Here is a 25,551-nt window from a genome sequence, read left to right on the forward strand (position 1 = left end):
AATAATATGAGTAAAATAAATGTTTTAGTTAGAATAGCCGACATAATTATTATTAGTAATTGATCTATAATAAAAAAAAATTATATAGTTGACCTCAAACGATAGAATAACTTTAAACTTGAGAGACATATGGATCCGATAATATCTAATATCGAATGATTACTCGATCGTTATGATACTCGAGTACCATCCTAATGATTACGTGACCAAATATATTTCAACCCAATTTAATGTATTAAGCTCATTAACTCCGATATATAATAAAATTCAAGCTCTCATTTCCTGTACAGGTTTAACTGAGATATAACAGAGCCATCTCTGCCCAAAAGGCATTTAAGCATATGATCCAGGAACTAAGCTTTTAAATGGATCAACAGGTCTAATACAACATTCTTAATCATGGAAGTCATACAAAGAAAACAAAATCAAACAAGCTTAAAGAGCATTAATTTTACACAACAAAGTCCACTGGGCAAATCACATTCAAGCATCATCTACACTGGTGACATGCACATCAACCCCCAGAACTAGACATTCACATATCACACCATGAACTTGATCATCTCCCTCACCTGCCAAAAACCAAAAAGCAATTTGCATTAGGACAATTACAAATATGCTCATAGTTACATCTACAGTACCCTTATACATGACCCCTGTTCCTTGAAGGCTCAAAAAATATACTGATCCAACAATTTATAGTGAAAAACATAGTTTAATTGGTTTCTCTGAACCATTAGATTGAGGAAGCTTAATGTGCCTCTGTACAACAATCCAAAGTTATTATCTCTAACCATGAACTATATTTGAACTATAACCAGATTCATATTCAGCAAAGAAACATGTAAATCAACAAAGAAGCCGAAGGTTATTCTTTTCATTAAACAAATCAAACATCCTAGGAGTATCTATAAAGAACCAAAGGGCATAAAGTCAGAGTTACTCACTTGGGTTCTGGTCTGGAAGAAGGTGCAGTGCCACTGTAGTCGAAGGGCTCATTGCTATATGGATGCCGAACAGAGCTTCTGCCTGCACCTGCATAACTCATGGAATTGGATGCAGAATCAGCATTTGGGTTCATGCCAGCCAACTTCATAATGTTCTCAATCTCTTTCACCACCTCACCCATGGTGGGTCGGCCAATTCCTGATTCTTCAACACATTTCATTGCCAACTCGACAAATTTCTCAAACCCACCAAGTCTGTTGCCCAAACCAAGTGCAGGATCGATGAGCTCATGAAGGCCATACAAATCTTTTGACTCGTCCATCGTACACCTTACTTCTCTTACAACATAGCGGCCATGCTCTATAGGTTTCTTTGCAGTTACCAACTCCAGTAATAAGACCCCAAAGCTATACACATCACTCTTCTCGGTCAACTGTTGAGTCATGTAATATTCAGGATCTAAGTAGCCCTATGTTCACAACAAAAACCATTTCGAAAGTTAGAACCAACAATATCATCATGATGCCTATAGAAATTCTCTTTAGAAAGCTCAAAAAATGGATAATAGTTGAACACTAACCATGGTTCCTTTCACTTGTGTGCTAACATGACCCTTTTTCTCGTCTCCGAGTGGCTTAGAAAGTCCAAAATCAGAAACTTTTGCATTCAAATTTTCATCCAGAAGGATGTTGCTGGATTTAATATCTCTATGTACTATGGGAGGACTAGCAAGCTCATGCAGGTAAGCAAGACCTCTAGCTGCACCAAGGGCAACTCTGAGCCTCCTTTTCCAATCTAAACGGACTCCAGATTTCCCTGCATGTGATATGCTACCATGTAAAAATGAGGCAATCGAGATAATACCCGACGATAAGGGATGGAGAAAGGAACTAAAGTTGACTGAAGAGATTCCATTTTGTAGATATGCATTGTTGATGTAAAGGAGGATCCTATATGGATAAAATGCATGTCCTTCAGTAATTATTTTTTGCCAATGTTTAGTTAATTTGATGATAATGAGGAAAACTTTGGAGAACAATAGTAAATTTTACAGCAATCTTCCTCATTACAGTGAAATGAAAACTCGGAGGCAAGGTTATAAATATGAATTAAGGCTCTGACCAGAAACAATTCAAGACTATTTATTTGCAGTCTGGCCAACATTAGAAAAAAATAGTCATATTTTCTGCCAAATAAATAAATTAGGAAAAAGTGACTATTCAACATGAGATGTTTTCAAGGCTCATAAATAATTGTCCTACATAAGGCAACTAGGAATTCTTAGTCATGACTGGTTAGACAAACAATTTCAGCTTTATTACGAAATGATTTAGTTCAGATTCTTAAGACAAAGAGGTTATTGAGCAAACCAATGAGCCAAAAAAAGTGGCTTCACTAACACATTACTTGTGCAAATAGAGGAAATGCATATAGGAACAGCTAAAAAGGAATGCCTCATTTGGTAAAATTTGTGTGCTTCCTTAAGAGCTCTACAGAACCGGAAAAAGAGATACATTGATCCAGAAGATGACAATAGTTCATTTCTCTGTGTACTTAGTCTTGCTGTTGAATAGGAATCATCAGAACATGCACAAGAGTTAGTCAAGTACCTGATAAGCTTTCTTTCAGTGTACCATTTGGAACATAATCGTAGACCAGTATCTGTTCATCTTGATCAAAGCAGAAACCAGCCAAACTAACAAGGTTCTTATGGTGAACTCTTGAAAGTAGTTCTACTTCAGTGTTAAATTCAAGCACACCCTGTGTGGAACCCTCCTGTGCCCTTTTGACAGCAACAAGTTGACCATTACTGAGTACTCCTTTGTAAACCTGTAAGATTAGATCCACCATTGTCTTTTTATTTTTTAATTTTTAGTTTGATCAAAAATAATATTATTTTTACTAATTGTCTATGGCAAATATAGTAATAATATCAACAAATTATTCATCCCCTAAGCCTTCATATGCAAATATAATATTTCATATTCATACTCTTGCAACTTTCTGAGCATGTTAACTTTATAAGATGATTGCATCTTCTAATAGAACCGTTTCGGACAATTCAGCTCTTATAAAAGAAAATAAGAACAAATAGCTAGGAAAATCATGACACAAATAACATGTAGTTATTGAGAATAATAGCTTGGTTTGCATATTGAGGAGAATATCTTATTCATAATTGTTTATCTTTTATTGTTGGCAAACAAGGGAAATATGGTGGAAGAGGACTCATTTATGGGACATTAACCCTTCCCGAACCTCATATTAGTGGGAGCCTCATGCACTGATTTTTTTTTTTTACCTGAAAAATCAATGTGCTTATATATTCTATTCTGCAAAACATTTTCACAAAGGGGCTTGATATTAATGGTCTTAAAAAATACATTTCAGAAGTCACCATCTCATTGCAGCTATTTGTTGTACCTTTTTTGAAGTAATCTTTTTCTTTTATTCCCTAGAATCAGGTTGCTTCTATTCTATCAAAGCATGCTTCTAATCTATCAAAGCTTATATGAATTACTTCCTCCTTGGTTCTAAAACAAGATTTGATTAAAATACAATCAGATATCAGAACATAGCAACCATAATGGTTGGGACATTACAGCTTCTTGTTGTTGTTGGGAATATCAGATACAATCTAAGCAAATGCGCACCCCCCCCCCACCACCAAACAAGAATTAATGAAACAACCTACTCGTTTAAGATGTAAACAACATAAATATGTAATCCAAAGAGTGACCATCTGATGAGTAGGAATTACCTTTCCATATCCACCATCTCCAATCTCATTGGCTTCTGAAAAGTTATTAGTGTACTTCTTTACATCATTGAATGAAAAATGTCTTGCACCTTTTAACTGCGGAATGCTGCTGCTGCTGCTGCCTTTTGTGAAGTCCCAGGATCCTAAAAGTAAGAAAGCATACTGCTAAATTGAAGAAGCCAGATGAAATCAAATTAGTTGAAAACGTATAATGTTACTTTATATAAACTCTCACCAGAAGCCTGTCTTCTCTGTGAAGTTCTTTTCACTTTTCTTCTCTGTGTAATGACAAATGCCACACAACCAATAAATACTAGAGCAAGTGCTGCTGCTCCAGCTGCTGCTCCAATAATCACAGGCAGGTGATTTGATTTCTTACTTGTTGCAATTTCTGCATGCATGCATCATTTATACAAAAACAGATAATTTAAAATGCCATCAACTGTTTTCATTAGTAATCTTAAAGTGGTTGAGTACCCAAAATTACCAGGTGCAGCAGGGTATGCTTGTCCTATGAAGTAGAATGGCCCAAAAATCTTACTTGGAGGCTTGAAAGTTTGATTGCTTAGCATAAAGCCAAGATTAGAAACATCTACTTCACTAAAACGTGTTTTGCCACTTGGAAAGACTTGCAAATTCATTTCCAGATTGTTAAAGGAGTTCACAAAAGAGTTATTAAGAGACACAGAATCTACAGGAACCTCTTTTAGAAATGAAGCTTTTAGTTCCCGTTCCAAGATATGGTAATAAGTGGTATTCTGAAGGTCTGAATACGAAGGAGATCTGAAATAAAGAGTGCCTGTATATGGATATGCACAACTACAATTAGGACTGAGGTTCTGATCTGAAGCACAAACAACTGGCACACAGTTCTGTGGAGTTGAATATGGAGGAACAGATAGTTGTGGAATTTTGCAGTAGGATAGATCATCGTGTTGGTCACAGGCTGGATTCCCCACAAGTCTGCAAGTAAATGAGTAGAACAATTCAAAGTCTGTAGCATGGAGAAAAACGGTGGTATACACAAAATCACAAACAACTATTTCCCTACAACAACACATTAAAGAGGTCATCCTACATTATATATAGGTTCACATGACGTTAATTGTAGAAGGAAGAAAAATACAATTTTAGCTCTTGAAGTGGTGTTATGTAGGAAGTGCCTTACATAAGTTTCTTACTGTATCCTCCTCCAAGTACTATGGAAGATATGTTATTGTCCTGCAAATCAATCAGTTCTAGCTGACTGTTTTCAATTGCTGAAACGTCAAAAGAGCCATTGAAACGGTTACCTTTCAGCCTCCTGCATCGATTAGATCAACAAATCAGCTAACATAAAGATCTAACTGTAACTTAAAGAGAATATAAATACAGTTGGTATTTGTATTCATGTGCAGAATAAAATTTGAAGATTTCAGCTGCTAGACTTTTTGATTTTCCATGGTCCTGCACATGCGCCTACATGGACAGAGAGGGGAGAGAGAAAAATCATCATATACAATTATACATTACATTGTTCATGTTTCACTCACACAGTCTGTAATGGTGAATAGTTGAATATTGCTGGTGGAATCTGCCCTCCTATTCTTGAGTATTCCAGATATCTGCAATAAAAGAGAGACATTATATTAAAAACAATTATGTTTCTATAGATCAACAGGAAAACATAATGTACCTAGCTCTATATGAATGTTCCAGAAAATTTTAGAATGGACATTTTTAACCTGATTTGATTCAAATTTGAAGTGCACATGAAAAATAAAGACATTTTTACATGATCCAACTCCTGCATTCGAAATGTCAATCAATGAGCATACACAGAGTGGCGCTTGAAACTGTTGGACCTTGTATGGAGCTAGCTAGTTAAGCACTCAAAATGGAACAGTCTCCTAGTAGGTGATAATTGACAAATAGTCATAACTACTGAAGGGCAGTGGGGAATGATATAGAGTCAGATGAAGATGATGATCATTTTGTGAAAACAATATTGTCTGAAAGGTGGTGCCAAAAATTAGTGGTGATATAACTGGTAATCGGTAGCCAAATCGAGCAAAATTGTAGTAGGGTAACTATTATTGGTGGTAGTGAGTAATGGCCGTTGAACATATTATAAGTTTCCTTTATTTCATACCTTTTGTGAGCAAAAGAAGATACAATATGATCTAAAGTGAGGTGCAGTGTGCATACTATGCTGACGTTTGTGTATGGGTCGACGGCCATTGGATAGGCAAGGAATGACAACAAGAGTCACAAGAAGAAAAAACATGGAATGCTAGGAAGAGCAGAATAACTTGGAGATTGTGGAAGTTCCTTCAGGCTATTATAGGATGCATTAAAAAAGAAAATATGCATCATTAAAGTCAATGCTCACTTCTGAGAGTGCCATGAAAACACCATATTGCATAAAACTAGACAACTAAAACTCAAAACTAACAGTCAGGACTTTAGAACTCCATACACATAGGAGTCACTGTCTCATATTTATAAACTTTAGTTATATCGGTTAATTAACAATAAGGGAGACACAAAATTCCCTTTAACAAAAAGGAATAATAAAGGAAGGAAAAAAGTGATAGGATATAGATAAAAAGTTAGGAAAGTTATCTTGCTAAGAATATGTGAAATAGAGAACTTTTCTTTGCAAGGCAAAGGGACAACAGGATTTTCATAGAAAAATAATAATCCTTAAGAAATTACTCTTGTCAACAACTTTTGACAAAAAAAAAAAATCCAAATTTCCATCTTTCCGATTATCTATTCAAATACAAAGGATACCATACTCAACCAAGTTTGAGATCTTTGGGAATTGTTGACTTGCCGATTGCATCAATCACATTGCAAAATCTATGGTCTACCCACAATGCTATTTTGAAAAAGGCAACCTAAAATGAAATTATTAGAAAAGGGTATTCAAAAGGAAACGATAGATGACTTATGAGTGGCTGTTGCGAGAATCATCAAAACCATGTTGTTTGCTCTTAATCATTCAACAGCATAAAGCTTGGTTTAAATACTGATTAAATTTGTTCTTATTGATAAATATTCATAGGTTTGGCCAAGCATGGACCATATAACCATTATAGTTTGGTATATCAATTTTTTCTTTGTTTTTAGAATGACACCAGGCTGTATAAGTTGATGTACCGCTAAGTATCTTGACGATCCAACAAACTATTAAAACTGGTATCAAAATTGGTATCTCCTCTAAGAAAGATAAATGGATCCATTTACCATAAGAACCTAAATGGTCATGCTATTACCACTAGAAAATGAGCTCTCCGACCAGATCAAGGTTTACTTTAACATAGGCCATGTCAAATGTTTGGGATTAAGAAATATCTCGATACCAGTATACCACCCAAGTGAACTTTTCCCCTCTAATGAAATAAGTTCTCCAAATAAAGTTCTCTAAAAGGGAAATCATAGTTGAACAGCCTCCATCAAGATTTCCTATGTAGTCTGGTATGCATATCAATTTTAAAATACTGAAGAAAAAGAATACTGTCATCTCCAAATTGATTTCTTTTGCAAATGATACTCCAGTAATCAAATCACAGTCCCTATTTATAGAGCTATGTCCTCCTAGAAAAATCTTGATCCCAGCAACCAATCTCCTGGTTGAGCACTTAGAGGAGAAGAAAGATAAACACTTACTGAAATGAAAGCAAAAAAATCATGATAACTATCTTCCCAGTTTACCAATATGTTATTAGGTTCATCAATTAGTGGTTGTAACTTTAGAGATTAAAAGTTCTAAGTTCAATAAGACTAAAATTGAATATATTAACCCTTCTTAGAACCGACATTAAGAGAAACCTAGTGCATAGGGCTGCACAATTTTTAGGACTATGATCAAATATATAACTCTTGAACCAAGAAGAGAATCAATGTTAATTTAAGTAGATTCACAAGGAGTTTTCAGATGTAAAAGTTTTAAATATCTTGAATGTATTATACAGCAGGAAGGAGGGATTGATAAAAATATCACTGATAGAGTTAAAGCAGGAAAGTTTAAGGAAACAGGAGCATCAAGTTTGTTGTGATTGTCATATGCCCCAATTTGGAGAAAAAAATTATATGATGGTTACAAAGTCAACCATGTTTTATGGATCAGGGTTAAACGACATATACAAAATGTTGGTGTCCTAAAATTCTTATTATGGAATTCATCCATATGTTATTACCAGTGTACTTTTGCTGCAAATTAAAATAGATAGTAGTATATAAAAGGAGAGAGAATTACAATGATGTTAAAGAGGGGAGGGTAGAGAACCATGATGGAACATCAGATTCATCAAAGGAGTTGTTGCTCATATCCCTGCAAGGGTATTTGTCAGGTCAGTTTGTATCCAATTGAACATTCTATCAAATAACATTCTTGATGACATGCACAAAGCAACTGACAAATAAACTCAAACTAAAAGCTTCTTGCAAGGGAACATCCAAGACAAACAGGCGTTGTCAGTTAGATCATGCATGACCATTGAGCAGTTGGTGTTCCTAATAATATATTGAAAGGTTCCATGCATAATATTGCATACTTACACAAAGCTGAGTGCACTCATTCCTGTTAGATTTGGCAAAGGACCTGTCAATTGGTTGTTTGCTAGATGCCTATACAATGTCAGCATTGTTCAAGTGTCTTATCAGAACATGTAGATGGAGAAACATACTTATTTATCCCAAAGAAAAATGACTTACAATTCTGCAACTTTAGTAAGATTGTTGAGATTAGATGGAACAGGCCCAGTCAATGAATTCTTGTCCAAACGTCTGTCAAATATGCAACAGTCAACTTTGGTTCTTACCACAAATGCTTCAAGAAAGTATTTATTTCAAGTTTAGGGACTTACAAGACCTCTAGAGTTTCAACAAGTCCCAAAGTGGGAGGGATGGATCCTGTGAGATTATTATTATCAAACAACCTGAGGAATGAACAAGTCAACAGTTTAGATAGCTGAAATTAATGAAATGGTTCCTCAATCGTTGATACTTGGAATAGGTTGCAGAAGCTTACACATGTATTAGTTGCATATCGGAGCTGAAAATATTTCTTGGGATGGTTCCAGAAAGTTGATTCATTCCAAAATGGCTGAAATGCACTTTTATGTTATTCATCATAGTTGATTTAAGAATAGGAAGTTAATAAAATTAAATTACAGCATACATACAAGTGTTTGGTTTGAGTTAATGAATCCAGACCCGGACTGACTGGGATTGTCCCACTAAGCTTGTTGTCAGCTAAATCGAGCCAATAAAGATTTGACAGATTGCCAATACTAGAAGGTATGCTTCCGGTGAAGCTATTAGAATTCAAGGATCTGCAAGAAAGAAATATTGAGAAACATAAAAAAAAGAAGCATGAAAAATTAAAATTAAAATATCTCTTTTCCCAACGGGAATGTTCAGGCAACCAGTAAAACGAATTTAGACCTTTTAAATTTAAAAAAAAATCCATTTTGAGTTTATTTTTGTCCTTTGTTTGAGTAGTTATGCCAGATTTAGATCTCTTGAGTTGATTGATTCTATCTACATGATAGTAATTCCATAAGACGACGAGAGTAACAATAAATCCTCAAAAAACAGCATTGTGTAAGAAAGATGAAATCACTTTTTGCATTATCAATTTCTACGTCTCAGGTACGCTAGGATCTCTCTTTCACCATAATTTTGTCAGCTACTACACTTGCCTTAGTACTTCAATAATTTTCTGTTGATATGCAAGCACAGATGGTTTCATCGCCAATGAATGGTTCAAGACAAAAATGCAAAGGTTTGGAGTATCTTTATCTTACAAAAAGGTCAAGAGTGAAAGAGAGCCTATCTCGGGTGGTATTTCACCAGAGAAACTGCAGCCAACAAGTATCCTGGAAAGAAGATTGGCAACATAATCAAGATATAAGACTGCAGATATGAACATAAATATATGGCTGGTTCAGATTGTTTACAGGTTTACAAGTTTACTCAAACTCCCAATTGATGATGGAAGGCCACCAGTCAAACCCTTGTTGTAAGACAAATCCCTACAAGTGGTAAATTCAGGTAGATCATTAAAATATTAAGGATTTCAGGAGAATTATGAATAGACCAACAAAAAACAGCTAAAGAAACTAAAAATGAGACTGTTGGCTCTGGCTACATTATTCAAGAATCACGTTTCAACAGCTTAATTACCACAGAAAGAAAGAAAACACATAATATCATCGAGTTAATCGACATCATGTCATCAAGAAGCAAAATAAGATAACATGAGAGCACAACACTCAAAAGAGGACATGATAGCAGAGAACTCACAAAGCTTGCAGCTCGGTCAAATACTGGATGTCTCCTGTAAGTGTTCCTTTCAGTCCCAAGCTGGATAGACTTCTGAGAACATATGTATATATATCACAGCCAGATTGTTCCAAGTGATGCAGTTAACTTTACAATTAAGCCAATAAACTTGAATAAACTATTTGTTTGAGGACTCACATGGAGGTTACACGTGATTCGTCGTTGCAACTTATACCAACCCAATTGTCACCACAAGGATCGGAACTTCTCCAATTGGATGGGGTGTTCTTCCACAGCGTGGCAAGGGCATTCAGAGCAGCAGCTACAAGGAAAATGAAGATACATTAGAGATAAACCTAAAACAAGAACCAAAAACTGCCTAAACCGGATATTTCTTATTTAGCTCTGTTATAGCTGCAAGCCCATTTTGATCTGTCATAGCTGCACCACCAATAAGCATGTGCAAGTGTTTCTTAGGACTACGAACATGTATAACTTCAGATCCCTGTCTACCATAATGTGGAGGACTCGAGGCTTTCTTTGACAAAAGATGTCATAAGAAAATAACATCATTAGAAATGACTGGAGAACTCTGCTAAAAAAGGATCCACTGGCCAAAGAATCTTAGAGGCTTCCAAAAATATGCTGTAACTAGAGATAGTGACTATGAAACTCCTTAATTATCAGTAATCTTTAACACCATTCAATTTGCAATTCAAATGAAGATAAACTCCAAGCAATGCTTTGATGAGTGCAGATAAATGAATTAGATCTTGTTACGAATCAAACAGAGGAGCAATACCAGTGGCTTTCAGACTGAAAGATATGGACCAATCACTACCAAAGAAGTCCAGAAATAGCATACCATCTTGACTGTCGGTGTCTGAAGTCACCACCAACATTTGAGTGAGAAAGCCAAGGAGAAAAACTAAACATCTGTGATGCGCTAGCCTCCTGCTCCAACTGCAGTGTCTCCAGATGCATGGGGATGCCATTGCTAATACGGCAGAGCTTCAACGCCAGAAGACTTGTTGCGAAAACAATCTGCAGAACAAGTCCGTCTCCTCGCTTCGGCAGATCAGTTGAGACCCATCGTTTGCTCCCGCAACTCCATTGTGATCACTGTCTCCAACCTCCTGCCGCAATGCACGCATGTTAAGTTTATCATGACAAGTTCTGTTGACGAAGAAGAAGTCCATGACCAAGTAAGAGCTAATAATATATCCATTATCTATTTCTTGTGGATCCATCAGGCCAACTGCTACCTAGACCGAGTCAAAAGTCAACCAACCAAGATCGAATGAGAAAGCCAAAGCAGGTGAGCTCCCATCACCGGGCGATCGTTTCTGCTTTGTGGAATTGCTGCATGTCACGTCCTTTCTTTTCTTACCATTCAAGAAAGTGTGGACCCATTAATTTATCATGTTGATGGCTTGAATGTTTCCGCGTACACCCTCGCATCATGAACTGAATTGTTTGCTAACACAACTGCTGTCAGCTTCAGTGTCGGAGCCCTCAACTCTGGCCAGACATGAAAGATTCATTACCCGATGACATGTCAAGCATCAAAGAGGACAAATATGTACAATGTACATAAAGAATTCTCCTCGAGCACTCAAACAACTGCAAAGGCATTATCTTCAGATATGAATGATATCATGTGGCAGCTTTCAGAGAGGCACACAAATAGGGCATTTCCTGACGAAGTCCAGATTGTCTCAGAAACAGCAGCAAGGATGGTGAATAGAAGATGATCAAGTAGACACGAAGCAAGTCTGATCATGGCATCGCATATGATGACTTCGCTAGTCTTGGTTGATATTTTCCAAGATAAGGCTGTATTCTGCTGACGATGAATGCTTGCTCCGAAATTAACATGATGTATGCATTCCATACTTTTAACATTACATGTAGCAGTTTCACACTATAGAAGCACAAGGCCATTGCTTTAAGAACAATAAGTAGCCTGACTCCAAGAACCCTCTCAGGAACACAACACACGTTCTCTCGTAGAGAATGGTACAAACAACAGTCAGAGTCAGAACCACCCTTTTATCGTCAGATATACTTACAAGCACAAAGGGAAAACATGAATTAGATTACAACAGGAAGATATATAATTAACTCAAATCATTGCATGCCCTGCAAAGAAACCAATATTTTGATTTCTGGTATTTTGCAACATGGATTTGTTGACTATGTCATATTTCGTATATGTTTGTGCATGGAGTTCAGGTATGTTCTCTTTTTCTTCCATTGAACAGGAATGATGCCAAATCTCTGTCGAGTCCAGAGACCTCAGACAGTAGCACAGGAATTTGAATGTTATATAAATGAGAACTGTGACAATTATTTGTAACTAGTAAGCAAGATGTATGGGAATCTCTTGCAGCTGAAACTTTCCCACTCTTCGTTCTAAGCAGTCTCAACTTCCCAGCTGGATGGTTCTCCATTCCACAAGGACCGCAGCTGTGGAAAAGTATTCCACCAAACTCTCAAAATACACCAGATTGCAAATAAACTATTACCTGCAAAAACAGAAGAAAAAAAACAAAAGCTTGTGCGTGTCAGAGCCATAACACAAGGGTGCACCAACATTTACACCGTATGAAGCAAAACACCAAGGACAAATAAAAAAGAATGACTTATAGATAATCCTGTCTTTTGGTGGGTATATTAATTGTTTCATGCTGCACTGTATCTTAAATTCAAAAATTAGCCTGAAGAGTTTCTGCTTCATAGAAACATAATAAGTGAGGTCAAACAGGCAGTTGACACATGAACCCACTCGATTTACTGGCTAATTCAAGCACGATGTTTAACAGAAGTGAAAATTAAATCCAGCACAACAAACAGTCATTCAGTTTATGCAATAACAGGCTTGCAGTTGTAGCTGATCCATATATAATGTCTAAAAGAATAGCTTAAAGACAACTGATCGAGCATCTTCAATGGACAAAGACCTAAAACAGGCCATTTTCTACTAAATTTAGCATAAATAATTTATATTTTACACTTTAGTTGTAGCCAAGCTTTTTTTTTTTTCCCTCATGGTCCTTGATACATCATATTTTTCTCCCTTGTCATGGAGCATTTGTTGAAATATATCTATCAATCATTAAAATATAACCTATTTATTAGACAAAATAAATCTTCCAGAGTAAGTAGTAACAAAAAATTTTGTTGACACAACCCAGTGACACAGTACCAACTCAAAGTCACTTATACTGTTTTTCAGATATCTTAATTTTATTTTAAAATCACCTAGACTCAATTTGTTACCACAAAAAAAGTTCAATTTTACATATAAAAGATACATCTAACATACTGTGTGCCTATAGCTACAAGATAGACAATCTAGGATCGATGTTAAGAGACCATGACAGTTACACAGACCTAAAATGTGCAACTAAATCATCCCTGGTCCAGTATCTGCTCCATCTTACTTTCTATCATACTGCATTTGTTCCTATGTTTCACATTAACCGCCCTCAATGAATTTTAGCAAATTTGCTATTCTTCTTACAACAGTGAGGAAAGACCATAATGATTCCTCTGAATCACTATTCCTAGACACAAGAGGCATATCTTCCTAACTTAATTTCTTTTTTAACTATTTGATCAAGGCGAAGCAGACATCTCACACAAGGCATGCATAAATGACATGGAAATCAGAAATTTCACATCCATGTTGCAAGATTTAAATCGATATATAAACCATTAGTGAATGATTTTCTGACTTATTTCTTCTAGATAGAATGTTGCACTTCCTGTGTCACTAACAAATCTCAGCCCCAACTGACAAGTTAGCATTTTTATTCGTATGAAGCCGATCACTTTTGTTTGTTCTTTTATGTGTCATAGGGAGCTAACAAAGTGGTCATAGGGAGGATGACCCTGCAAGGGTCACACATGGCTTAAGCAAAAATAGAAAAGGCCGTGGGAAAAATGCACAAAAAAAAGCTAGTAGGCACAATTGATAAAGACTTAGAAGAACATTATGTGAATAACATGCATATGCAAAGAAGAAAATTACAGAATTAACATGAATATAGCTCAAGATCGTAATATAACTTGCACCGTTATATCTTCACGAAATGAAGACAAAGCCTGAGGAGGAAAGCAAAAGGAACAACCTTCGATTGATGTCAGTCTCAATCTCGAGTCTAAGTTCGCCCACACACTGCCCTATTAAGCTAAAAAGGAAAAAACAAGAAGAGGCTTGTATTTTCCCAACGAGGGTTCGCCTGAGAAGACGAACGAATCATCAAACAAAGAGAAAAGAAGTACGAAGAAATGGGAAATCATACCAAGGGACATATCAAAGTCGAAATCTTTAGCATGAAAAGAACAGGATTATGACGCAAACAAGAAACCATGCGATTTGGCTCCTAAAAACAAAGAGCTTCGCCATATTCTCCTTGAATCGATAGTCAAAAGTGACTAGAAAACTAACCCACCATCACAAAAAACCCATTGAAGAAAACAACAAATTCTTGAATGGCAAAATTTTGACGGCACAGAAAAAAAAAAACGAAATGCATATTACCGATCCAAGAAATCGTTAAAAGCCAAATAAATTTCGAATAGACAGCAGCGAGCTGAAACAGAAATCTGCAGAGGAAGAAAAGATCGAATCTTGATGAAGGAGACCCGTCCATATGACGGTGTTATCTGTGGGCGATGCAGGCGACACCGGAACGGCGGCAACCGTGTCGAGGGTAGTGGTGCTTCTTTCCACGCCCGAACGTTATATTGATGGTTATAAGGTAAGCTTTGTTATAAGGAACGCATTCAATGTTATAGACATTTGCACCAACTCTGAAAGAACATTGGAAGGCCTTGAAACATCATTGCACCGGCAGCAACATGATCCTATCGATAAAGAGAGTTGAAGGCCGCTAGAAAAGATTTAATCAAAAACTAAGAAACACTTTTTAAGTTTTCAAGAGCTTATGTCCCCGTTATTGTGAGTGTCTTAATTATATTAACATCTATATAGTTACGAAAGTAAAATATTTAAATTTATTTATACTAATTATACTAGTTTTATTAATAAAAATATAAAATAAATATTATAATATACTTTTAACGTTCAATAATGGACGAGTGGTGATAGACAGCGACACCATTAGCGTCGACGCCGAAACAGTTGTATGCTCGTCTCCGATGATGATAAAGTCCGCTCTCATTATAACGCCACTCGCCTCCTCAAGGAGCGTGTCGACGCAGATGGTGATGGTCGCTTCCCATCCCCTTGCTCTCTCCACCATCCCATTCTTTTGGGAGTAGCATCCCGGAATCTCCAAATCCCTCTTCCACTCTATCGTAACTGAGGATTCTTCTGCCCACCCCCTCCTCCCTCCCCGAGTCCACTCCCACTCGGAACTCTCCACCACGTGCAAGAAGTACTCTGTTGCCTCCCCTAACCTGTTCGTGACCGTGCTCGCCCTCTGCTCCAATGGCCTCCTGCACGATGACGACAATGTGGACGAGTTTTGGTTAGTGCTCGACACTGCACCACATAAGGCAGCGTCCATCATGTGGGAGACCATTGGAGCAACTAGGTCAACGATGGACACTGCACCACAAAGGGCGACGTTCCATAGTGCGAGAGGCTATTGGAGCAATTGGGTTAGCAATAGACGACGTGCTACAAAGGGTGACGTCCATCGTGCAAGAGGCCATTGGAGCAACTAGGTCGACCCCTTTATGGTACAACGTTGGGCATTAACCAAAGATCATTCACATCATTGCCATCATGCAAGAGGCCATTGGAGCAAAGGACGAGTGCGATCCGAACGGATCAGGGGAGGCGATGGGATGGGGAGCGACCACCACCATCTGCATCGACACACTCCTCGTGGAAGCATGTGGCATTGTAATGAGAGCGGACCTTATCATCATTGGAGATAGCCAGAAAACTGCTTCGGTGTCACCATTCGCCACCACTGATGTCATCTGCCACCAAACATTAAAATTATCATTTTTATAATTTGTTTTCATGTTTTCATTGATAAAACCGACATCATTAGTATAAATAGACTTAGATATTTTACTTTTGAAGCTATATGAATCCTAATATAATTTTTGAAGTGTAAGAACCAAAACGTTAAAGGTAACTAACTACGTAAGGTTGAGAAACATCGTTTGATGCATATAAAGATCTCAAATATGAGGAAGTATATACAAGAGGTAAAAGGATACAGCTTATAAGTGGATAGATACCACGATAAATGTAAATGTTAATGATATGTAATCTCAAAGACTTGAAAGTAAAGAATGTATTCATAAGTTTTGACAACCACAACCATTTGAGCATATCATGATAGTATTTGTTGTGCTCGGATTTGGTAGGCTCATTGGCTGCTGGATGAATTCAACAAAATAAATTTTCACCATGTTCCTTAAAACACTTGAGCTAAAATTACTAAAAATGAACCCACCATAAATTTTCTCCCAACAGAATCTCATTATCTAGTCAATGATTTCTTTGTCATAAAAACACAGGCTATTTAGGAAAAAAAATCACAATATGGTCTTGGCAAAGACTAACACACACAACTGCAGCAAGGCATTAGCTATCAAATGAGACAAAAAGCTCTGGCAAATTCAGAAAGAAAAGCTGATGCTCAACTGGGAAAACATCAAATATATAACAAGAAAAGTTCATCCACTGCAGTAACCAACAGGTAACTTTCAACAGATAAGCACATGGATATTCTTTTCTTAGGATTTATAGCACTATTGACCTCTATAAAGAACATGATATCAGTGTGTCTTTTGTGTTATTTAGAGAATGTCCAATCCCTAAATGATATAGGCATCTGATAAGAAATTATAATGTCCTTTGATTCTCACTCATGCAATTGCACTTGAGATTTTGAAGGGTAACTAGTATATTGTCATTAATATAGAAGCCAATGATCCTATGAAATGCTTAATCCTTAGATTATCCTGGAGAGATTTACCAGGAGATGCTTAATCCTAACATATTGTTCAGAGCAAAAGTGTGCTATGATAAACCATACACATAACAGTAAATGATACTATCAGTTGTGCTAGTAATATTGTAGCCTTTATGTTTTTGGTAATCAATTAGTGCACTTGTACCCTTCTATCTATATGCATGCACAATAGAGTATTCAGATATATTTTGTAATAGGTACAAATCATCTCTGGTAATGTCAATAAGTTTCAAGGGAAGTTTGGTCTTCCTCTCTGTGTAGATTTGACCATACAAATTAAACGATCAGCAATTTCTAGAATACTAGCTAATTTATATGTCTCACCCTCAGCTAAGTCATAGAAGAATGACCGGATGATGTTAGCACTGGGAAAAGATGAAATATATTCACCAGATTAAATGCACCATACTTTGAACATAAAGAGAAACTTGTATGAAGATATTTCTAGTCATTTACAAGAAGAAAAAACCACCAACCCAAGTCAGAATATTAGGATTAACTAAACTCGGTAAACAACAACAAAACAGTTCATAAATTCCCAACCAAAGACTTCTTTGGTAAGAAAAGTATAATTTCCATAAATTGATAATCAATAAATAAACAGCAATCATCTCCCAGGTTCCAGGAAGTATGTGAAAGCCAACCGTGATATGAATTGTAATCAGTAACCAGATTCAGTGGCACTGAAAGTCAACATGAGCCATGTAACACAATTAGTTGCCATCAGAAAGTTTGCAGCATATTAAAAAAACAAAATTTCAAATCTCAATTCTACCATTTCAAGAAGTATCAGGTTCAGTAAAAGCCGTAATTTAAAGAAGAGATATACATGTTACAGCAAGAAAAGAGACTTCAATCGTCATCATGGATTCACCAATATTCTGGTGACCTAAAGTCATCACCGGGTATAGCAGTAGAAACATGTTGCTTTTCACTGAGCATACAAGAAAATTTTTGAATCAGAGAAAAAGCTCCCCAAGAATGAACAACTCTGCAATATTCTTCCTAAAATTCCATGTTAGTCAACTCTGCTGCGCCAATAGTAAAAAAGCAATCGTGACCAGTAAAAACAAGCCCAGTTAGTGATAACATAAGATCAAAATTTAAAGGCAACAGAATTAATGATTCCCCTTTGTTCTCTTTGCATTGCTTCTGCACCAGAAAGAAGAAACAGTACAGATGCATTGTAAGATTATGATAGAACCCATATCAGACAGGGGACCAAAGTGCTAAATAATTCATAAGTAGCTCAAACAAAGACTATCACAAGTTTTCTTGTTTGCTCATAACATCCAAAGACTATCACAGGCATTCTTTTCAACAGCAGGTCCATCTGATTTAATGTAGACTCAAATCATGTGCATAGACATGCTGTTTATATTATATCAGAAGAACATACAGATTCAATGACATAAAAAGGTGTTGGAGAGTATGACAAAGATTGTGGCATTCCCTCTCCACAAAACTCTCAATCAAAAACCTTTTTCATGTGTAACCTGGAACTTAGAAATCTTAAAACAAGTTAGATAAAAAAAGAAAAGTTGAAGTTAGGTTAGGTCCAAATAAAATTTGAGATGAATCTTTAAGCAAATTAAAGATAAATATCATGTCGATCTTTACCGCAAACATAAACGGTTGATTAAACAAATCCAATAGAAGTTTCTGCTACATTCTGGGGTAGATACGGCAATCAACCCAGTGCTACTGCCTATTTGACTTGTAGATGACATCCCCGTGTTCAACCAGTTGGTTTGAAGCACAAACAATTTAATTCTGGAAACGATGTATAAGATGGATGACTACAAACCTCGTGTAAGCGTCAAAAAGAAGAAATGTCCAATCTACCTCCATATTCTTATCAGCAGCACATGGGGCAATGAATCAAGCCATTCTCATTGCACTCACCGCACTTCACTTTCTTCTTCTCGGAATCCAACACCTTGCAGCTGCCATTGCAGCCCATGCACATCACGAACCGCAACCCGCCGCAGCCCTCACACCACTTCGTCGCTCTTGGGAGACCCTCCAATATCAGCCCCAACTTCGCTTCTTCTTCCAGTCTCAGGACCTCCTCTGTGCCACCGACGCATCTGCCCTTGATGAAAACAACTGGGACCTTCACCTCCTTCTTCCCCATCAGCACCCGCAGCTCCTCCCTGTACCCTGAGTCCATGGAGATGTCCCTCTCCACGATATGGACGCTGTAGGACTCGAACAAGGACCTGACCGTGTTGCAGTCCTCGAAGGTCTTCCTGATTCCCCTGAGCGTGGTGGTGTACAGGACCACGATGTTCTCCCCTCCTCTGGGGCACTTCTCCTCGTAGGACTGAAGCAAAAGAACGGAATCGCAGACCTTACCGTGCACCACCTTCTTGGTCTGCTCACCTTCCTGGTGGTGTTCTTTCTCGAAGAAAGCGACAAGCTCCGGATCGAACAAGGGAACCAGACTCCGCCTAGACCTCGAATTACCGGAATCCCTCTCCGATTTCTTGCTCCCTGTGCTGTTGGGAGTGCATTTCTTCGAGATAGCCGAGGCAAGGCCGGCCCACGGTGTGTTGTCTAAGGAACGGAAGGCTTTAGAGATACGGTGGGCGTCAAGATCGGACCTTTTGGGCTCCGACCGCAGCGGGGTGTTCTCCTTGCCGGCGAACCACCTCCTTGGCATGACAGGCGAAAACACAGCCCTCACCGCTGGCGACCGGTGAGCGGGCGGGGATGGTTTCAGCGGCCTCTTCCTCTGCGACGGGGACCGGCTGGGGGTCTCGTCGGCGAGGTCCCCCATTAGCTCCCGCGCGTCGATGACCTCGGAGGGGCGCTCCTCCTCCGCCACGGTCCTCTTTTCATCGAGATGGGGAGAGGGAGACGGCCGCCCCCGCTCCACCTTCGTGGCTGCTTCCGGTTCTACTTCCGTCCCTGCAGGCCCATCCGGGATGCTGGCTCCATCGTCGCCGCGGTCGAGGCTGAGGGCGCCGTAGGTGGTGGAGGTGAGGGAGACGAAGTGGTTGGGGCATTCGCCGGCCGCGGGGTTGGCGTCGCCGGAGAATAGGAGCTCTTCGCCGAGGTCCGCGGCGGCAAGGAGTTTGGAGGAGATGCAGCCCATTTGATTCGCCTGCTCTGCCTCCTCTTCCGCTTCGCCTTCTCTTGAAGCGAGAAGAAAAGCGTACGGTTGGAGTGCTGTGGGTTTGAAATGTGAACGGTTCGGGAGTGGCGCTCGCCGTCTCTCGTTGCTCTAAAACACTCTTCTGTTCATACCCGCTTCCTATACCCCGAAGGAGCTTTGAGGAAACCAACTGGACCCACTGCTTATCTCCAGTGTGCCAGCGAAGCCTAAGATCGGGTGAAGCTTGTGGAGGTAGAGAAGTTATCCACCCTACTGGTCCGATACCCGAAATGTTTACTCGGAAAGCTTTGCGGAACTCATATGGACCCCAGCATTTAGCTCCAATAGACTAGCGATGCGGCGAATCGGGTAAATACGAGGGGGGTGGGAAAGTTATTGCTTCCGCTGCAATAATGTCTTCCAACGGTCTCTTTCGAATCCCAAGAAATGGGCTTTGGAGAGATCTCATTTGGGCGCTCTCTTTTAAGGCCCAACAGTCACCCGTTTTAAACTATAAGCCACACTAAATAATATTAATAACAATAATTACCAATAATAATACATAAGATTCTATCGAAGCTAAATGTAATTTCCTAAAAAATTACATATTATGGATAAAATCAAATGAAGACAGGTGTCGATTCATATGCTAATGAAAATTGATTCAAAATGCTTAAGCATAAAATAACAATCTCTTATGAGTTAATTAAAATCTTAGCCATGAAAGAATAATTCATATTCGTATTAGGTTATCTCTCAGGTTTTAATAGTATTGAGTAAATCATAGCATCACAATTTTTCTTATTTAAATGTATTAGATCAACTCTGACGATTTGATTAGATTATATAACTAACTTATTAACTTTGTTAAATCTAAATCATTGATTTAAAATATTTAAATCTAAATTAATAGTAATACATCGTGTATCATCTTATATATCATTTTAAGTTTTAGATTTGATGTGCAATTAAATTGAGATATTACAGCTTATATAAAAAATTAATATTTTACTCGAGGAATATATATATATATATATATATATATATATATATATATATATACTTTGTTCAAATCAGATTCAAATATTCAAGTAAAAAACTCATTTTTCGATAAACTATCACAAAATGAATAATCCTATCAAGAGAATATTTTTTTATCTTTTAATTGATGTAATAATAATAATAACAATAGTAATAATAATAATAATAATAGGATGTGATCCAAATCAATGAGTTGTTACACCTACTAACAAGTAACAAGAAAAAGTCCACCAACCCATCCAATTGCATATAGGACCACAAATAATATGTTTTATACTTGTAATGATCTAATTAGCTAATTGATATTTTAACCAAACACATTAATATCTTAAATTTTATTGTCATTTCATCACCTAATTGCTACATTATATGCATCTTCTCTTCCTAACTCGTGTTTGTCATTTCCCTGAAATCAAGGAGAAGGGTTGACAAAGGCTTGTTGGCTATTAATGCTGTGGCTTTCTTTAGAAATGGAATGACATCAACACTACAATACAAAAAATGAAATTAAGTATTAAATTGGTATAAAACAACAAAAATAAATCTTTTTGTGGATTTTTCATCAACAACCAGCATAGTAAAAGAAAAACAAACACAACTAGATAAGTAGATGAACTAAACAAATAATTATTACATTATAGAATATACTTTATATAAAGAATATTATCGATCAATCATCGTTCTCCTCATATCTGAAGACAAATAATTTATAGGCTATCTTCATCTATATAATATATATGAAAAAGAAATCAAATCAAGATAGTCATAGTTAAAAGATGTCTTCAAATAATATTATACATAATATATTGTTCGTATATTACTATGTATAAAAGTTTACTTTTTAATATAGTTAAAAGGTTATTTTTTTTATTGATAACTATACTTAATTATTTCGGATTACTAACTTGAGCATCGAATGAACCAATTCGAAAAATCTCTCTCAAGCTCTTCGAGAGCACAATGTTTTTATCTTCAATGATCTTCTCGAAAGTTCGATATTTTCACCTTAAATGTATCTTAGATAATCCTATGTATATAAGTCTAAATCACATTAAGCTAATTTGACATCAATAACATCTTTCCCTAACAAAAACAAAAGTTCCTTACCAATTAAATATAACATCTCTCAAATACTATCGTGTATTATAGAGGTATGAAGTAAACAGCTAACTGTATTGTTAAGTTGGATGTGACACCATGATTCTTTTTTTTTTTCTTTTGAATGAGCTTATTCCTTTGTATTTAGCTTCAATTTTGGACAATATCACATTTCATAGGACACTAAAGCAATAATATAATTTTATTTTGATAAAAACATGCATGTGAATAATTAATATGAGAATTATCTATCAGAAGAGAGAGAGAGAGAGAGAGAGAGAGAGAGAGAGAGAGAGAGAGAGATATATATATATATATATATATATATATATATATATATATATATATATATATATATATATATATGATTTGGGGCCCATTTGAAGAAAGTGTAATCCAAGAAAAAGATGGTTTCACATTGACAAAGAGGTATAAAAAAAAGGGAGGAGTGAAGAAAAAGCTTAAAGGGGTGGGAAAAGAGAGGCGGCTCAGTAATGGGGGGCGCTGACTTGTTGACTTAGAAAGGAAGCCTTTGGGTCCTGTTTGATGATCTATCTAGTGAAGTAACGAAGGTGTCTATTATTTTAGTTGATACAAAAAATTTTATAATTTTTAATATAAATTTTTGGGTTTAAATTTTTTCTTTATTAGTTATCCTTTAAAATATAAAATAAAATAAGTTTATTTTTTAGTATTTATTGAATATTCTTTTTCGTACAGATATTTTACTTGTGAAATGGTGGTGATAGTACAACAAAGTCAACTTTCATCGTCAATTCGATTTCGCTCATGCATTCTGTTCACATCTTCTCCATTAGTTACTTGGACACCGCGCATGAGGTCGAAAGTAGGTTGACTCACTCCTCTACAAGTGATTGGACGAATCCGCTAAGCTCTCGAACATTCATGCAGTACATAAATCGTGACAACCTCTACGTACTCTGGTCAACATTGGACCTCGTGGTGATGAATCAGAGATGCAATGGTCAAAATTGGACGAGTCGGGAATCAGGACGAAGATGACGCGACAAAAGCGACGGATTAGAGTCACAGATCGTCGGAAAACCTGTGTGCTCCGCCGAGAACACAGCAGTAGGTTTTGCACTCCCGTGGTGACTCACGTAGAAGAAGAAACCGGACCACGCTACGTCTCATGCCTGCCTGCCTGCACCCGTTTCTAGAATGGATGGGGATTAGTCGAGTAATATATTATATATACTTATTATATTTTATCTAAAAAATAAAAAAGCCATCCGCAGGTATTACGTAAATGAGGGTATATATATATATATATATATATATCCGTACGTGAAGATCAAATCGGATTTGCATGAATTATTGAGTCAAAAGGAGGGGGGGGGGGTTATGGGGAGACATTTACGAAAATACCCTTGGCGTCTTTAAGACACCGTCTTCGCTCGACCTCTCGCCGCCAACGTTTCGTCGTCTTCTTCTCCTGTTGCTGTGGTTGTATTGGAATCGTCTTGATCGGCCATGCCGCAAGTAAAAGATCTTGAAGCCCTCGTGTGTGGCGGCGGGGACACCAAGGTGGCCTGCGAGACCCAGATCGGGGCCGATGACCCGGACCTCCCGCCGGAGTCTATCATGGTGCGGATCGGCAGCGGCCGCGAGCTGTTCTGGGCAGAGGTGGGCGGCGCCGCCGTCTACGAGCGCGACGACTCGACCAAGGGGAACACGAACCCGAAGGCGCAGGCGCAGCAGCAGCACGCCAACCCCGCCTCCAGGCCCCGATCCAACTCGCAGCGTTTCTCCGGCGGCCTCCAGGCGAAGCCCCCCATCATCGGCATCCCCGGGAAGATCCAGCACCACTCCGGGTACCTCGGCCGCAGCGGCCGCCGTCCCGCCAACGCCCCCATCTTCCCCAAGAAACCTCCTCGCCCCGACCGCGGCGGAGAGGGCCGCAAGTCCGCGCTGCCCGACGAAGAGCCGGGTTCGCCCAAGGTGTCCTGCATCGGAAAGGTCCTGTCCGAGAGGGAACGGGACCGGTACCGGAGGCAGTGCCGCGGACCGCCGGAGCAAGAGGAGGAGGCGGCGGCACCTTCCGGCTGTTGGGCGATGTTCTTCTGCGGTGGGACAAAGCAGCGGCGTAGGAGCGCCGCGTCGGAGACCGTGCCGGTGGATTCGCCGGCCAAGGCGGCGGTGGATAGGAGGACGGCGGCGGAGCCACGGTTGGAGGTGCCGGGGCTAGGATCGATGATGCGGTTCGCGTCGGGGCGGCGGCCGGCGTCGTGGGGCGGGGACGGGGACGTGTCGGTCGACCTGGGGCCGTTGGATGGGGAGGCGACGGAGCTGGGCGGGCGGCGGTCGTTGGGGTCGCGGGAAGACGCGGAGCGGTAGCGGTAATACCGGCCTCTCCCTCGCAGGATTCTGATGCTGTTTCTGTTTCTGTTTCTGTTTCTGTTTCTCTCTACGCCCCGCACGCAATGGTTGATACGTACTGCTGTTTTTGTTTTCTGTTTTTGTTGTGTGCTTTTGGTTTGTTGTTGTTGTCCCCTATTTCGGCGGTATTTAGTGTGGGGGGGGATTGTAAATACGCGGACAGACGCGTGGCTTCCCCTGTTTTGCTGCTTGCTTCATGTAATATAATGATACTTGTCTCAATCTTACATTTGTTGGGAGTTTCTTTTTACTTGGAATCAACGTCAATCAATTAAGAAAGAAGACAATATCGTGAGTTATCTCAAAACTATTCCAGGATGAGATGAGATGAGATGAGATGAGATGAGATTTCAAGGCTCAAACAAGTTGTGGCCTGCCGGTAGATTGCATTCTTGTGGTTTTAGCTTATCATCTATATAAAATATTTGAAATACCGAAACCATTCTGCAAGACAAACACTAACAATACTAAAACGTAATTCATTTTTCATTAAATTAAACTAAAAATTAGAAAAACTCAATGGTGTAATTATTTATATTATATTTTTCTTCGATTGTCAAAGTGTGATGTGAGTCGGACAAACATATTCCAAATTGGACTACTAAAACCTCTAAAATAAGGAAATTTTGAAATGATTAATGAAGAAATTATTGATATTATATTTTCCTTTAATAGTTGAAGTCCGAGTTGAGCTGCACAAACTTTACAGTGTTAAGTTCGTAAATGAATTGTGTTGTACTCCATTGTAGAATTAAGCATGACACAATTCTTGGTATCTTAATCAAGTATAACCTAGCAATATTAAAAAATTATTCTGTAATTTTTTTTATTAATTTTTACATACACTTTTCTCTGGTGATCGAGACATGTGTTACAAAGTACCCTACCCAAATCTCTCTCTCTGGAGAAGATGCCACGCTACGTGAACTAAAAAGACTAAATGGAGAAGATGACAAACGCAG

At 38.2% G+C, this 25,551-nt stretch overlaps 3 protein-coding genes across 3 annotated transcripts; 1 reads left to right on the forward strand and 2 right to left on the reverse strand.

The window, feature by feature from the left end:
* Nucleotides 1-275: 275 nt before the first annotated feature.
* Nucleotides 276-11,132, reverse strand: LOC103996771 (leucine-rich repeat receptor protein kinase HPCA1). The gene is made up of 20 exons (XM_009417757.3): nucleotides 10,848-11,132; nucleotides 10,181-10,304; nucleotides 10,004-10,075; nucleotides 9,658-9,732; nucleotides 9,505-9,576; nucleotides 8,881-9,030; nucleotides 8,727-8,801; nucleotides 8,563-8,634; nucleotides 8,411-8,482; nucleotides 8,255-8,323; nucleotides 7,953-8,027; nucleotides 5,242-5,313; nucleotides 4,878-5,012; nucleotides 4,197-4,672; nucleotides 3,945-4,100; nucleotides 3,710-3,852; nucleotides 2,559-2,778; nucleotides 1,529-1,764; nucleotides 948-1,417; nucleotides 276-572 (listed from the first exon to the last, which is right to left on the reverse strand). Exons 1-20 carry the CDS (start codon nucleotides 10,975-10,977, stop codon nucleotides 569-571), a joined length of 2,898 nt encoding a protein of 965 aa, XP_009416032.2. The 5' UTR covers nucleotides 10,978-11,132; the 3' UTR covers nucleotides 276-568.
* A 7,433-nt stretch (nucleotides 11,133-18,565) lies between these two features.
* LOC103996772 (uncharacterized protein At3g28850-like) lies at nucleotides 18,566-20,173 on the reverse strand. Its single transcript, XM_009417758.3, has one exon. The coding sequence runs from the start codon at nucleotides 20,048-20,050 to the stop codon at nucleotides 18,809-18,811; it is 1,242 nt and encodes a 413-aa protein (XP_009416033.2). The 5' UTR covers nucleotides 20,051-20,173; the 3' UTR covers nucleotides 18,566-18,808.
* Nucleotides 20,174-23,609: 3,436 nt separating this feature from the next.
* Nucleotides 23,610-24,839, forward strand: LOC135592382 (uncharacterized). The gene has a single exon (XM_065081794.1). It carries the CDS (start codon nucleotides 23,684-23,686, stop codon nucleotides 24,545-24,547), a length of 864 nt encoding a protein of 287 aa, XP_064937866.1. The 5' UTR covers nucleotides 23,610-23,683; the 3' UTR covers nucleotides 24,548-24,839.
* Nucleotides 24,840-25,551: the final 712 nt, after the last annotated feature.

Source organism: Musa acuminata, chromosome BXJ1-9 (genome assembly GCF_036884655.1).
Source record: "Musa acuminata AAA Group cultivar baxijiao chromosome BXJ1-9, Cavendish_Baxijiao_AAA, whole genome shotgun sequence".
NCBI classification, from domain to species: Eukaryota; Viridiplantae; Streptophyta; class Magnoliopsida; order Zingiberales; family Musaceae; genus Musa; species Musa acuminata.

Bases quoted from the DNA above. Each gene is read 5' to 3' on its own strand.
- LOC103996771 (XM_009417757.3), bottom strand. From the start codon at position 10,977: ATGGCATCCCCATGCATCTGGAGACACTGCAGTTGGAGCAGGAGGCTA. The intron at 9,031-9,504 runs GTAAGATAAAGA...TCTTTCTTGCAG, and splicing joins CTTTCACTCTTGACCTTTTT to ATCCTTGAATTCTAATAGCT. The intron at 4,673-4,877 runs GTAAGGCACTTC...ATTTACTTGCAG, and splicing joins GGATACAGTAAGAAACTTAT to ACTTGTGGGGAATCCAGCCT.
- LOC103996772 (XM_009417758.3), bottom strand. From the start codon at position 20,050: ATGGGCTGCATCTCCTCCAAACTCCTTGCCGCCGCGGACCTCGGCGAA.
- LOC135592382 (XM_065081794.1), top strand. From the start codon at position 23,684: ATGCCGCAAGTAAAAGATCTTGAAGCCCTCGTGTGTGGCGGCGGGGAC.